The sequence below is a fragment of the Cetorhinus maximus genome, chromosome 6 (assembly GCF_964194155.1).
Source record: "Cetorhinus maximus chromosome 6, sCetMax3.hap1.1, whole genome shotgun sequence".
Classification (NCBI taxonomy): Eukaryota; Metazoa; Chordata; class Chondrichthyes; order Lamniformes; family Cetorhinidae; genus Cetorhinus; species Cetorhinus maximus.
The window spans coordinates 146,196,924-146,210,682 of NC_135884.1; the positions used below are offsets into that span (position 1 = coordinate 146,196,924).

Below are 13,759 nucleotides of genomic sequence, written 5' to 3' on the forward strand. Positions count from 1 at the left end.
AAATCTTTAATTTTAATGTTCTAAACTCATCATCTCCTTGAGGCAGCTCTGCACCTCAGGGAACTTTCCCAGCGCACCCCCACGCGCACGCCCTCGCCCCCTACAGGCAGTGCTGAGCGCTGCAGCACATGTTTCACGTAAGGCGTGCCTGAAGTGGCCCACCAGCGTGAAATCGCGACCCGGTCCCGATCGCGGGCGGCAGTCGCCTTCCCGGCCGCTCCTGCCGAGCCCGCCCGACGAGGGACAAGTCCTCCCTCAGGGAATTTTAAATACGTCGAGCATAAGCCGAGCTTCGGCCATCTTTAACACTTGGTTTCAAAGTCGTTTCGCCCTGAAGCCGGCCCTGCCCACAAAATTGGACGTGCCCTCAGGTCAAAATAAGGAGCGCGGTGAGCTTCTGGCAATCGCTCTGATCCACAAGATCTTTTCAAATTGCGTTCGCTTTCTTAGGCGCACAAGCACTAGCGGGTGCATTTTAGAAATCTTTATTCGTTTAAAAGATTTAATTTACTAAGAAACAGAGTGATGCACACCAGTGAGACTACTAAACGGCTTTATTCTTTAAGTCATTGTCAGCAATTAAAAATCAGGTTACTAACTGGTGGTAGACTAGGCATTTATTGAAAACATTTGTCTTTTTTTTTGCCGCTAAATCCGCTTTCAGCTGCATTAACAAAATTACACCAGGTTTATTCCTCTTAAGTATAATGAGGAATACCATTCGATGGAAAAAGAAAGAAAGAATTCTGTTCTGCTTTGCTGCCCGGTCGCGTTGGAAGATTTTAGGTTTGTGGTTACACAGGTGAACTTCAACGGAATCTTGAATGGCGCCAGCGCATTTTGCGCCTAATTTCCTGAATGTGTCTCCACCCCAAGGTAGGGATACCCAGCAGGAGGTTCGGGCAGAGTTTAGGGAAGCACCATAGCGATTCCCTAACCAGAGACTTTGCAACTGCACATCAGAGAGGGGTTTGACACCAACATCATGCAGCAATACTTGGGCACAAGAAAGGTCTCATTTGATGCTTAACGTTGTGCCGTAAACTGATTGTGCAAATGTGTCCTTTTTTTAATGATTGCAATGAAGCAGAAGCTGAAACTTAGAAAATTGCACGTTTTATATAGAAAACAAACCTGATAAGTAATGACAGGATATATAATTTCACTGTGCTGATTCTAAAGACATAACCATGAAAATGTACATAGGGAGTGCTCAGAGTAGATTCCCTTTAAGAAAATAATTCATGCAATAGAAAATAAGTGTAGAAATATATCACTTAACATTGGACGGTAGCAAAAGATACTTGGGCCTGGATTTTCTTCCTCCTGGTAGATATAGGACATCCCCTTGCCAGCCCAACCCTGCTAAGTAGGGTTGCCAACATGCCAGAATTGCCCTGGAATCTCCAGGCATTAAATACCCTACTTACTGTCAGGTGAAAAACATAGGGGTGTTTTTTTCAAAATCATTTCCTTTGAACATTTTTTGTCAATTAGTATTAAGAGTATTGGAGATGGGGGAATATGTCTGTTTGACTGACAAACCAAGCCATGATCAAATCAAGGATTCATTCGATGGTACGTGCGATTTTCTGCGATAGACCATTCTGAGGCTGAATGGGTGAAATCCCAAGGGAAAAGTCAGGCCCAACTCTGTGCTACGTGGTCAACAATTACTGAGAGTCATTCTATTGACAATGAGTATATAAAATAAAACTGCTTTAGGCTTTGAACTCCAATTATGTGTAGATTAGCATAGAAACACATAACATGTTGGATGGCAACTCCTTTGTATAAAAGAGACAGTAACTGTTTAAAATGAGCACGCTAAAGCCTCTGCTAAAACAGCTAAGGTATTGTACAAAGACATGTATGTCAATCTTCACTGCATAACTTCAAACTTTTTATAAACTAGCTTTTGAAATATTACTGTAACACATCGAAACACTGAGTACTAATCCTGGTAAATAATGTCAGATCTGTAGGAAAAAAAATAGACCTTGAAAAGGCAGGTAGAAATTCATCTTGGATGGGAGCTCAAAACAGGCAACATCGTGTGCACTGCCCTTTATATACTCTCCCCAGTGTTCAGTTCCAACGGGTGTATAATGGCAGCTTGTGAGATGTCAGCCGTTTTTGTGATGCTGCCCAAGATGACTTTCTACCCCTCACTGTCTCACGTCATTCAACATGTGCGTCCCTTAAGGGTCTCATTTAAACATCCTCAACTGAAAAATAGAAATCGGGAATATGGCAAAAAAAAAAGCTAATGACTGCAACCGATCTGGAATTCTCTGCAGCTCTAAGGAATGAGGTACTCGCAGATGTATCTCTTCTCCGTGCGGCACACTTCGTCGGACCATTTGCCCTGGCTGCTAATCGAGGCCACCGCGCAATTCTCCCGCGTCCCTCCACGCGGCTCATTCCGATCCCAGTTGAGGTAGGTAATCGGCAATCCGTTCACGTCCACAAATTTGCCCTCAGTGGTCATGTCGTTGACGCCAATCCAAAAGTCCCTGGCCCCAGTCAAGCTCTTCTTGGCATAGCTACGGAGAGAGTTGCCTTCGTCGCTGCTTTGGGGGATACTCAAGGTCCCTCCTTGGGCGATACAGTCCTCATTGGCCGCGTGGTAACTCTTGGGGCTTTTCGATGCCAGGTAACACTTCTTGTGAACTTTGGTCCCTTTCAGGCAAACTGGGAGGAGAAAGAAAGAACTTGTATTTACGTTGCACCCTTCACCAACCCAGGAGATCCCCCAAAGCCATTGAAGTTGGAATGGCAGTAATTTATATTGGAAACATCAGGAATGGGCTCCTCCCCAGATGTATCGGTATTTGGAGTGACAGTACAGACCTTCCCGCACAGTGGGATTACTCACCAGTCTGCAATGCTTGCATCTCTTTAAGCGAATTCACTTCTCGCCACAGTTTGTCAATTTCGTTCCTCAAATCGTCCTTTCCTGCGGTCGAAAAGGATAAAACAAAAGACTATTCTTGAAAAGGTTGGATACAAACTTAAAAAGGACAACGCTGAGGCTAAAAACACGCAATCAACACGCTTGCTCCAAACCACACCATTCCCAACATTCAGTAGTCACTCTTTTTAATATTACGCAACAATGTAATTTTCCATTATATTCAGTGAAAAGAGGCTTCAGACATTTTTTGACACTTTTCTCACATTTTTACAACATTCCCTTTTCTGCTGTTCCAACAGAGACACTAACCCGCCCTATCAAGAATATTTGTCAAGCAGATTTTTTTTTCAGAAGATATACAATATTCATAAAATTTGTTAAAGTACATTATGTATCAGTTTAAATTTGACATTACATAGAGTGCAATTCAATTTCTTTCAATATTGTACATGGCACTCACTCTAGGCACCCCGCCCACACCTACAATTACAGGTTACATTCACAATTGACATTTATATTTCTTTTCAAACATTCTCTAGTGTATACAACTCAAGGGGTTTTACACAAATTCTAGCCCTGCAGTTTTACTCTGGCCTGTGCGCAGAACACAGCACAGCTCTGCTACTGTTAATCATGACACATTCGGCCTGGGTAAACCTTCATTCCTAATTGCTAGGCAAATTTTGGTGACTTGCTCGTCTGGTTCAGGTACATCTGAATCAAGAAACCAGGGGCGGAATTTTTCACTCGTCAGATGGTCATGCACCCAACCCACACAAAAGTAAGAAATGATGCGCGGTGACGTTGGGTGAGCGTCATGACATCATTGCGCACTCGCGATATTTCGGTCAGCGGAAGCACACAGGGGTTGGCAACGCGCCTGCTGACAATTAAAAGGCCTATTAAGGCCATGAACAATCGAATTGAATTGAACTTTTCACCGCCAAGCGGCCTTTGCACTTTTAGGAAACCTCATCCTCGGGGGAGATAAGGTTTCCTAAAGCAAATAAAAATCTTAAAACTTAATTAATAGCATGTCCCTGCTCGTGTGACAGAGTCACATGTGGGGACATGTTTCATGACATTTTTATTTTCTTTATTTGTTTATATATATATCACTTCATCTCCCCGCGACAGCCTCAGGGAGGTTGTGAAGCGCTCACTCGCGTGCATGCGTGAAGGTCACGCTTTCCCGGCTTGCACTCCCTCTCTCCGCCCGCACAGACAGCGCTGAGCGCCGCCGCTCACGTTTCATGCTGGGCAAGGCTTAATTGGCCCGTCAGCTAGTGTGAAATCGCGATCTGGCCCCAATCGCGAGCGGCGGGCAGCTTCCTGACTGCCCTCGCCCACCACTGCCAAGCCCGCCCGACGTGGGTGAAATTCTGCCCAGAGTCACATGAAGGGACAGTGTTTTTTAACATCTTAAAATGCTTTACTTTTAATTGTTTTTTTTTGTATATCTTCTTGTCGGGCAGCTCTGTGCCTCATGGAGCTTTTCCTGTGTGCACATGCGTGCATGCGCAAAGTTCCCCGCTCGTCCTCCTCTCCCCCCACCCACACACGCACAGGCAGCGCTGAGCGCTGCAGCACACGTTTCACGGCCGGGCTTTAATTGGCCAGCCAGCTTGAAATCGCGGCCTGGCACGATCGCGGGCGATGGTCGGCTTCCCAACCGCTCCCGCCCGTCCCCACCGAGACTGCCCGACAAGGGCAAAATCCTGCCCCCTAGCTCTGTGTGCTGGTTAAACATTTTGGATTCGGATAACAGTTCAGCTGCGTCCCAATTCAAACTAGGGAATTTTGTGGACGCTTTGACGGTATCCCTTTGCCCTTCCTTCTCCAATAGTGCCTTCCGAAGCTCCGCTCATTATAATCGCAACTTTCGCAGGCCTGGTTTTATGATGATGTTGTGTGGTTTTTGTTTGCTTGACTCTCCCTTGCTCACTATGAATCCGGCCCACACACTGGTCACTCGCTTTTCCCGACTGAGATAATCCGTTACTGGTCCTCTTGACGCACTGTCCCACTCATTGAACTGACACACTAAGTGCTGCAATCTCACCACGAGGGATCTGTCTGCTCACCAGCTCTTTATTTGACCCTATCTCAGCTCTGTGTCTTCAAAGCTTTTCTTCACAGTCACCCTGTTGCACTTCCAACACTGTCCGATGCTAACCAAAATGTCGAGGGTCTTCTTATGCCATGTAGCACAGTCTAAGGCTATTCACCATGTCATACCTGTGCTTAATCTTGCTGTCGCGCTGTTTGACCACTGCTGAATGCCATGCCGTGTTTTTATAATGAAATAAGCAACAATCACTCATAAGGGATTGTATAAACATGTCGTGGGTTCATTTAGTTAAACTAGGCACACAGGAACATTTATACATGGATAGAAAGCTTGAAGAGGTCAGCAGCAGAGCTGTGCGTGCTGTGTTCTGCTCACAGGTCAGAGTGAAACTGAGGCTGGATCACATGACACACTTCCCTTCTAGTGATGGCATGCTGCTATCTCTTAAAGGCATATTACAATCCTAGACTGTGGCCTTTCCCCATTGAGCCTTTGCAGCAGCTGGCCCAAGCTTTAGTGCTTCCATTAGTATGTAGTTCTGGACCTTGTAACGTGCCAGTCTTCAACACTCAGTCTTATACAGCTCTTTGCACTGGAAGACTTGTCAACCTGATGCAGCAGTAAAAGCAAGGGTGGGAGTGGGATGTACAGCTAATGAGTGAGGGAGAGAATCCCAGAGCGTACCTCCTCTGAGGTTGACTCAAGTGAGGGTGGGTCAAATGTGGTAATGCCAGAGAAGCGAGCCAATGCCCATCTTTTGGATGTGTAGGAAATGTCAATCAATTGTTTTCAGGGATTTAAAGTGTTGGCCTGACAGAAATGCTGCACGTTTTATAGTTCCATGTTCAGTTCACATTATGTACCACAAGGTGGTGCTTCAATACTGAACAGCGCCAAAGCAGAACCAGCCTTTTCAGAGAATATTTTGAACCACTCTCATAAACAAACTGTGCAGCTGATGGTTCATCGTTTTTTGCATTAAAGGACATCAATAAAAGTCAAAGTGAGTTTGAGGCACAGCACCTCCCCTTTCGATGAGGCACTTTACAGCCTTTCAGCCTAACACTAAGTTCGACACTTTTATATCATAAACAAAAACAGAATTACCTGGAAAAACTCAGCAGGTCTGGCAGCATCGGCGGAGAAGAAATCTCTTCTCCGCCGATGCTGCCAGACCTGCTGAGTTTTTCCAGGTAATTCTGTTTTTGTTTTGGATTTCCAGCATCCGCAGTAACTTTTAGCTTTTTACTTTTATATCATAGTCAGCTCCCCCATTCCCCCCTGACAGCAGATGCTGGTAATGGTTCTGTTGTAACTATTTACAACTCCTCTGGTCCCACCTTTTGTTTGTTTACCTGTTCCATGCCCCTTTTGCCTTGCTTCTTTATCCATTTTTTCATTTAATTTCAAAAGGCTATTCAACCATGAGGTATATTCCAGATGATCCTAAACCTGTCCTCATCTAAAACCATTGAATCATAAATTTATGGAGTGGTTACAGCACAAAAGGAGGCCATTCAGCCCATTGGTTCCATGCTAGCTCTCTGCAAAAGCAACTCAGCCAATGCCACACTTCCACCTTCTCCCCATCACCCTGCAAATCTATCTACATTTACACTTCCAGCACAAGTCACTAGAACACACAGCAACTTGTTTTTATATATTACCTTTAACATAATAAACCATCCTGAGGCATTTCAAAAGAACATTATCAAACAACATTTGATACCAAGTCACATCAGGAGAAGTTAGGGTGGAGGACCAACAGCTTAATCAAAGAGATAGATTTTAATGAGCCTCATGGAGGGGGGAGAGGTGGAAAGGTGGACAGGATTAGGGAGGGAATTGCAGAATTTGAAGCATCTGCCATTATTTCAGCTGCTTCTGTGCCGCACTGTGTTTTTCAACCTAGAAAGCAGGGACTCTTTATTCCAACAGAGAAAGGGAAATTTTAACCTAACTCATCCTGTGCAAAACTGAACGGATCGGGCTTAACACCAGGTTTACACCCTGCACGATTTTACTCCCTGGGCAGTTGAAGACACAAATGCTAATGGTGGAGCAATGAAAACAGGGTTGAGAGAACAGCCTGAATTGTCGGAGGTCAGAGGTCTTGGAGGGCAGTAAGGTTGGAGGAGGCCACAGAGACCAGCTGCTCCAACTGAGCCACACAGTGATGCCCAATAAAACATTACAACTGCAGTCCAGCTGGCTCCAAATGGCTTGTGCACCGAGTTGGAACAGCTTTCATCGTGAAGGTATTTCATGCGCTGTAGAGCAGATGCTGATTATGGTTGGGGGTGGGGACACTTGAGCTGATCCACATTTATGCACACTCCCACCCCCTTCAAAAAAACACAGCAAATGAAATGTAAGGTGCCCTGAACTGGGAGCGACCGTCATTGAGCTTCAAAGTAATTCAATGCACGTAAACAACTTTGGGGTGTTTCTGGGGGGGGCAATGGCCACACACCATGTATTTTTTTTCTTTCTTTGCCTGCAAGTTGCACCATGGGAGCCCACGATGATATAAAACCGCTCATCCGCCAAATGTGAACTCTGCTGCTGGGTAGAAATATTGTTCATTTTAAACAAGTAAGCATAACTCTGAGTCACAGACTACCATTCTTTTTTTTTCCTGGAACTATTGCACTCAATGACTTTAAAAGGCTTTTAATCTGTAGCAACTAACACTAAAACTGAAACTCAATGAAGGGCAGCAAACAATAATAGAATAGCAATAACAATCTGAAATTAAAAGTCTGATGATGACCACGAAACCATTGTCGATTGTCGTAAAAACCCACTAATGTCCTTTAGGGAAGGAAATCTGCCAACCTTACTTGGTCTGGCCTACATGTGACTCCAGGCCCACAGCACCATGGTTGACTCTTAACTGCCGTCCAGACAAGGGCAATTAGGGATGCACAATAAATGCTGGGCTAGCCAGAGGTGCCCATATCCCATGAATGAATTTTTTAAAAAATCCAACAAAGTCAAGAGAAACGTTGTTAGCACCTACACAAGGTGATGAAGTTAACACCAGAGTTTGCCAGCAGGGAGCAGCTCACTTGCATCTACACAGTCTTTGCAAATGGCAGGAGGGGCAGATATATAAGTCATGAGAATTCCAGTTCCACACACACATTTTAGGTGTAATTTTAACCTAAGATGCCAGACAAGAAGCTGACATGGGGTTTTACAGTCCTCCCAAACGTGCACTCCGTTGACTTCAGCCGGAGTAAAAGCGTGCAGGGTGTAAACCTGGTGTTAAGTCCGATCCGTTCAGTTTTGCACAGGATGAGTTAGGTTAAAATTTCCTTCTCTGTTGGAGTAAAGAGTCCCTGATTTCTAGATTGAGCAACACAATGCCTCGCAGAAGAAGCTGAAATAATGGCAGGCGCGGCTTGGGCCGTTACATTCAAGTTGACCGAACCGTTTAGCTGAGTTCATGTAAATACTCTCAGTGGCAGCAACAGTGCAACTTAATTCTACTGGCTCATTTGTAATGTTTCGACTGAGGAACATAGCCAGTTTACACCAATTTAGAAGCGATTTAAATAGTCTGGAATTGAGCAAACATATTCATTTCCAGTCAGGATTATTCAGTGGCAGACATTGTTGGGAGTGCACCTAAAGCAATCAGATCAAGAGTACAAGAGTGCATAGACTTACCTCCCCTATTCAATGATCATCTTCAATTCTTTGGTGACAAGGAGCTTCCTAAGGAACTGTCCCCCCTCTCCCCACCCCCTCCAATCCAGGACGCCTTACATTTAATTCACCGTATTTTTTTTGAAGGGGATGCGAGTGTGGATAAATCGCAGGTCTCGAATTAACAAAGCTAACTTGCTACCTTGACAACTCGCACACACGCACACAACAAAGCAGGAATTAAACTTGGGTTACCTTTGCCGGCTTTTGATGGCTTGGATCGGGACTGGGCGGTGGACAGAGATATCGCTACAATGCCGACACAAACAAAACGGAGGAGTTTTGCTCCAGCCATAGCGAATTCCTAAATGCCGACCCAGGGAGCTCTGTTGAAGACCGGGGATCTTCCCAGAGAAACCAGGAGGAGAATCTAAATCAAGATGCAGAGTTGACAGCCCAGGGAGGCACCGAATGAGTGAATGCTGTCTTATATTTATGGAGGGGCTGGGGCGTTTGTTTGACTGGAACTCTGGAGCTCCTGGCCGGAGTCTGTATATTATTGGCACTAACACAGTTCTTTCATGCTTCAGCCTTTGCTCTGCTCCTTCATTCACTCACACATCAGTCTTTATTATTAGTTCCATTCCTTTGGTTATTTAATCTAATTTCACGTATATTTTCTGTTTGCAAACTTACTGCTTCCTGTTCAGTTTTCCTCCGTGTGCTGTGTGCTTTTTCATCCCTTTTTTTCCCTGTCTCATTCACTTCCATTAGCAGCAGGGCATTTTTATTTCACAATATGCAGAAACACACGTGTTCAGGCCACCTGTGGCTCAGACGGTTGTATGTTTGTCTTTTGTTAGAATGTCGTGGGTTCAAATCCCCCTGGAGAGACCGAGGGAGTGCTAAAACGTCAGAAGTGTTGTCTTTTAGATTAGGTTTTAAACCGAGGCCCTGTGATGCTCTCTCCGGTGGGTGTAAAAGATCCCGTGACATCCCTACTTTGGAGAAGAGCGGGAGAGTCATCCCATGCATCCTGTAAATTGAGGATTCCTCAAACGACATAAAGTTTTTTTTTTAAAAAATCACCGATTACCCGGACCTTCTTGCATTGCTGGTTCATGGCAACTTGCTGTGCGCAAATTGCTTCCTGTGTTTCCTACGTTACAACAGTGACTACATTTCGAAACAAAAGTACTTCATTGACTGTAAACTGCCTTGTGATGTCCTGAGGAATACAGGAGCAGGGGAAGGCCATTTGGCCCTTTGAGCCTGTTCTGCCATTCAATAAGATCGTGGCTGATCCGGTTGTGGTCTCAGCTCCACATTCCTGTCTGCTCCCCCATAACCCTTGACTCCCTTGCCCAACAAAAATCTGTCTAACTCAGTCGTAAATAAGTTCAAAGACCCAACCTCCTCTACTTTCTAGGCAAGAAAATTCCACACACCAGCTTTATCTCCCCTTTGGGAGATAAAGTTTCTTCTCATCTCCGTCTGAAAAGGGAGACCTCTTATTTTTTAAATTATGTCTCCTGGGTTTAGTCTCCCCCACAAGAGGAAACCTCCTCCAGGTATCCACCCTATCAAGACCCCTCAGGATCTTATATGTTCCAATAAGGTTGCCTCTCACTCTTCTAAACTGGAATGAGCACAAACCTAATCTTTTTAATTCACTTGTGGGATGTGGGCGTCGCTGGCTAGGCCAGCATTTATTGCCCATCCCTATTTGCCCTTGTTCAGATAGCAGTTAAAAGTCAACACATTACTGTGGGTTTGGAGTCACATATATGCCAGCAGACTTCCTTCCCCAAAGGGCATTACAGATTTGTGGTCATCATCAGACTCCTAATTCCAGTTTTTTTTAATTTGCTTGCCATGGTGAGATTTGGACCCTAACCCCCAGGGCGTTATCCTGGATCTGTGGTACACTAATCCAGTGACAGTACCTCCATGCCACCACCTCCCCACTTGTTCAACATTTTTTCATAAGGCAGCCCTTTCATTCCAGGAATGAGTCCAGTGAACCTTCTCTGAACTGCTTCTAAAGTAATTATAACTTTTTTTAAAATAAGGAAAGCAAAACTGCACACGGTACTCCAGATGTGGTCTCGCCAAGGCCGTGGACAGAGGTACTAAAACTTCCCTTCTTTTATATTCCATTTCTCTTGCAATAAATGCCAACCTTCCATTTGCCTTCCTGATCATTTGCTGTACCTGCATGCTAACTTAATGTGATTCATATGCCAGGACACCTAGATCCCTCTGTACTATCGAGTTCTGAAATATTCCTCCATTTAATAATATGCTGCTTTTCTATTTTTCCTGCCAAAGTGAACAAGTTCAGACTTACCCATATTATACTCCATCTGCCAAATTTTTGCCGACTCACTTAACCTGTCTATATCTCTTTGCAGACGCTGTACCAATTCTTGACAACTTAACTTCCGTGCCTATCTTGGTGCCATGCAAATGTAACTACTATATATTCACTCCCTTCATCCAAGTCATTGATATGGATTGTAAGTTATTGAGTATCCAGCACTGATTCCTGTGACACTCCACTAGTGACAGTTTACCAATCCGAAAAAGACCCATTTATCCCTAATCTCTGCTTTTGTTAGCTAACCAATCCTTTATCCACACTAATATATTGCCCCCTACACCACGTGCTCTTACCTTGTGTAGTAACCTTTGATGTGTTACTTTATCAAGGGTCTTTTAGAAATCCAATACACCACATCTACAGGCTCCCCTTTATCCACCTTGAATATTACTTCGTCAAAACATGGGCCGGGATTTTCCGGCCCTGTCACAGGCGGGACCCACAGCAGATGAGGCGGTGCCCCAGCCAGACGCCCATTGATTTGCGGCGGGACTGGAAGATTCCAGCGGCAGGCAGGTGCGGAAAATTCCGCCCATGGTTTCCCTTTCACAAAGCCATGTTGGCTGTGCCTGATCAAATCATGACTATCTAAGTATCCTGCTATAACCTCCTTAATAATGAATTCTAGCACTTTCCCTATGACAGGTGTTAGACTGACTGCTTTCTGCCTCCCTCCTTTCTTGAATAAAGGCATTACATTAGCTATTTTCCAATATGCTGGAACCTTTCCAGAATCTGAGGAACTTTTTAAAGATTATAACCAATGCACCTGCTATCTGTGCTGCCACTTATTTTATTACCCTAGGATGCATGTCATCTGTCCTGGGTACTTGTCAGCCTTTAGGTATGAGTAGTTTTCCTAGCACCCTTTCCCTGGTGATGGTGATGGTGATTAAGTTCATTCCTCCCTATCATCTCTTGATTTTCAAGAATCTTTGGGAAGTTTTCTAAGTCCTCGATCATGAAGACAGACACAAAATACCTGCTGAATGCTTCAGCCATTTCTTTGTTTTCCATGATCAATTCCCCAGATGCTAGTTTTAGTTACTCTTTTCCTATTCAAATACTTGTGGAAACTTTTACTCTCTGTTTTTATATTACTAGCTATTGTTCTCTCATACTCTGCTTTCTGCCTCTTTATTATCTTTTTGTTTGGTTTTTTTGGCTGGTTCTTAAATTTTGTCCAATCTTTTGGCTTACCACTAATCTTTGCAGATTTGTACAGTGTTTCTTTCAATTTAATACTATCCTTAACCTCCTTATTTGGCAGCGGATGATGCATCCTTCTCAAAGGGCTTTTCCTTCTCACTGGGATAAATCTTTACTGAGTGTTATTAAATATCTCCTTAAAAGTGCCACTACAATTCTGCTGTGCTACCATTTAACCCAGTTTCCCAGTTCACCTTAGCCAATTCTGTTTTCGTACTCTCATCGTTGCCTTTATTTAGGTTTAAAATACTCATCGTGGACCCATACTTCTCCATTTCAAAAGGAACATGAAATTCTATCCTGTTGTGATCGCTGTCACCTAGAGGCTCCTTTACCATGAGCTTATTAATTAATCCTGTCTCATTGCACATTCCAGGTCAAGGATAGCCTGCTCCCTGGTTGGCTCTAGAATGTATTGCTGCAAGAAATTTTCCTGAAAACAATCTATGAACTCATTTTCCAGGCTACCTTTGCCAATCTGATTTTCCCAATCTACATATAGATTAAAGTCAACCATGATTATCACAATGTCTTTCTTAATCACCCCATTTATTTCTTCCTGTGTGCTCTGTCCTGCTGTTAAGGGGCCTATGAACTATTCCAACAAGTGACCATTTACCTTTACTATTTCTTATCTCTACTCAAACTGATTCTGCATCTAGCTCTTTCAACCTATGTGTTCCCTCAATACTGAACTAATGCCATCCTTAGTTATCAGAGCTACCACACCACCTTTTCCTGACTTTATGTTGTTCAGAAATGTCAAAAACCCTTCAACATTCAGGTCCCAACCTTGGTCACCTTTCAACCCTGTCTCTCAGGCCTATCAGGTCAAGTTTATCTCTATCTGTGCAAACAAAATTTCATCCCTTTTTTAAAATTCAAATACAGGGCTTTAAACTCTGCTTTTTAACCATTTTTGGCTTCATCTGCTGATGCACTCTTACCATCGTGTGTTCTGTCCCTTCCTGTCACATTCTGGAACTCATTACCCAAATTGCTGCCCAGCTCCATTACTTTTTTGCTTCCCTTTACTTTACTATATCTCCTCCCACTGATCGCTTCCCTCCGCTATTTAGTTTAAAGCTTTTTGTACTGCCCTAGTTATATGACCCACCAGAACACCAGTCCCAGCATGGTTCAAATGTAGACTGTCCAATGGTGCAGTTCCCACTTTCCCCAGTACTGGTGCCAGTACCCGATATTTCAAAACCTATTTCTCACACAACAATCTTTGAGCCACGCATTCACCTCATTGATCTTATTTACCCTACGCCAATTTGCTCGCAGCTCATGTAATAATCCAAAAATTATTACCCTGAAGGTTCTGCGTTTTAATTTAGCCCTTAACTGCTCATACTCCGTATACAGAACCTCTTTCCTAGTCCTATCTATGTCATTGGTAACTACATGGACCATGGCCACTGGATCCTCCACCTCCCACTGCAAGTTCCTCTTCAGCCCTGAGCATGTGCCCTGTAACTCTGGCACCAGGCAGACAACACAGCCGTCTGGGCTCAAGCTC

At 44.1% G+C, this 13,759-nt stretch overlaps 1 protein-coding gene across 1 annotated transcript; it reads right to left on the bottom strand.

Annotated features, from left to right (window-relative positions):
* Positions 1 to 977: 977 nt before the first annotated feature.
* clec3a (C-type lectin domain family 3, member A) lies at positions 978 to 9,246 on the bottom strand. The gene is made up of 3 exons (XM_078542993.1): positions 8,898 to 9,246; positions 2,879 to 2,959; positions 978 to 2,694 (listed from the first exon to the last, which is right to left on the bottom strand). Exons 1-3 carry the CDS (start codon positions 8,995 to 8,997, stop codon positions 2,303 to 2,305), a joined length of 573 nt encoding a protein of 190 aa, XP_078399119.1. The 5' UTR covers positions 8,998 to 9,246; the 3' UTR covers positions 978 to 2,302.
* Between the last annotated feature and the right edge of the window lie 4,513 nt (positions 9,247 to 13,759).

What these genes read in the sequence shown, in the direction of transcription:
- clec3a (XM_078542993.1), bottom strand. Translation starts at nt 8,997, where the DNA reads ATGGCTGGAGCAAAACTCCTCCGTTTTGTTTGTGTCGGCATTGTAGCG. An exon ending in GCCATCAAAAGCCGGCAAAG is followed by an intron (nt 2,960 to 8,897) that starts GTAACCCAAGTT and finishes TTTCGACCGCAG; the next exon opens with GAAAGGACGATTTGAGGAAC. An exon ending in GATGCAAGCATTGCAGACTG is followed by an intron (nt 2,695 to 2,878) that starts GTGAGTAATCCC and finishes TTCTCCTCCCAG; the next exon opens with TTTGCCTGAAAGGGACCAAA.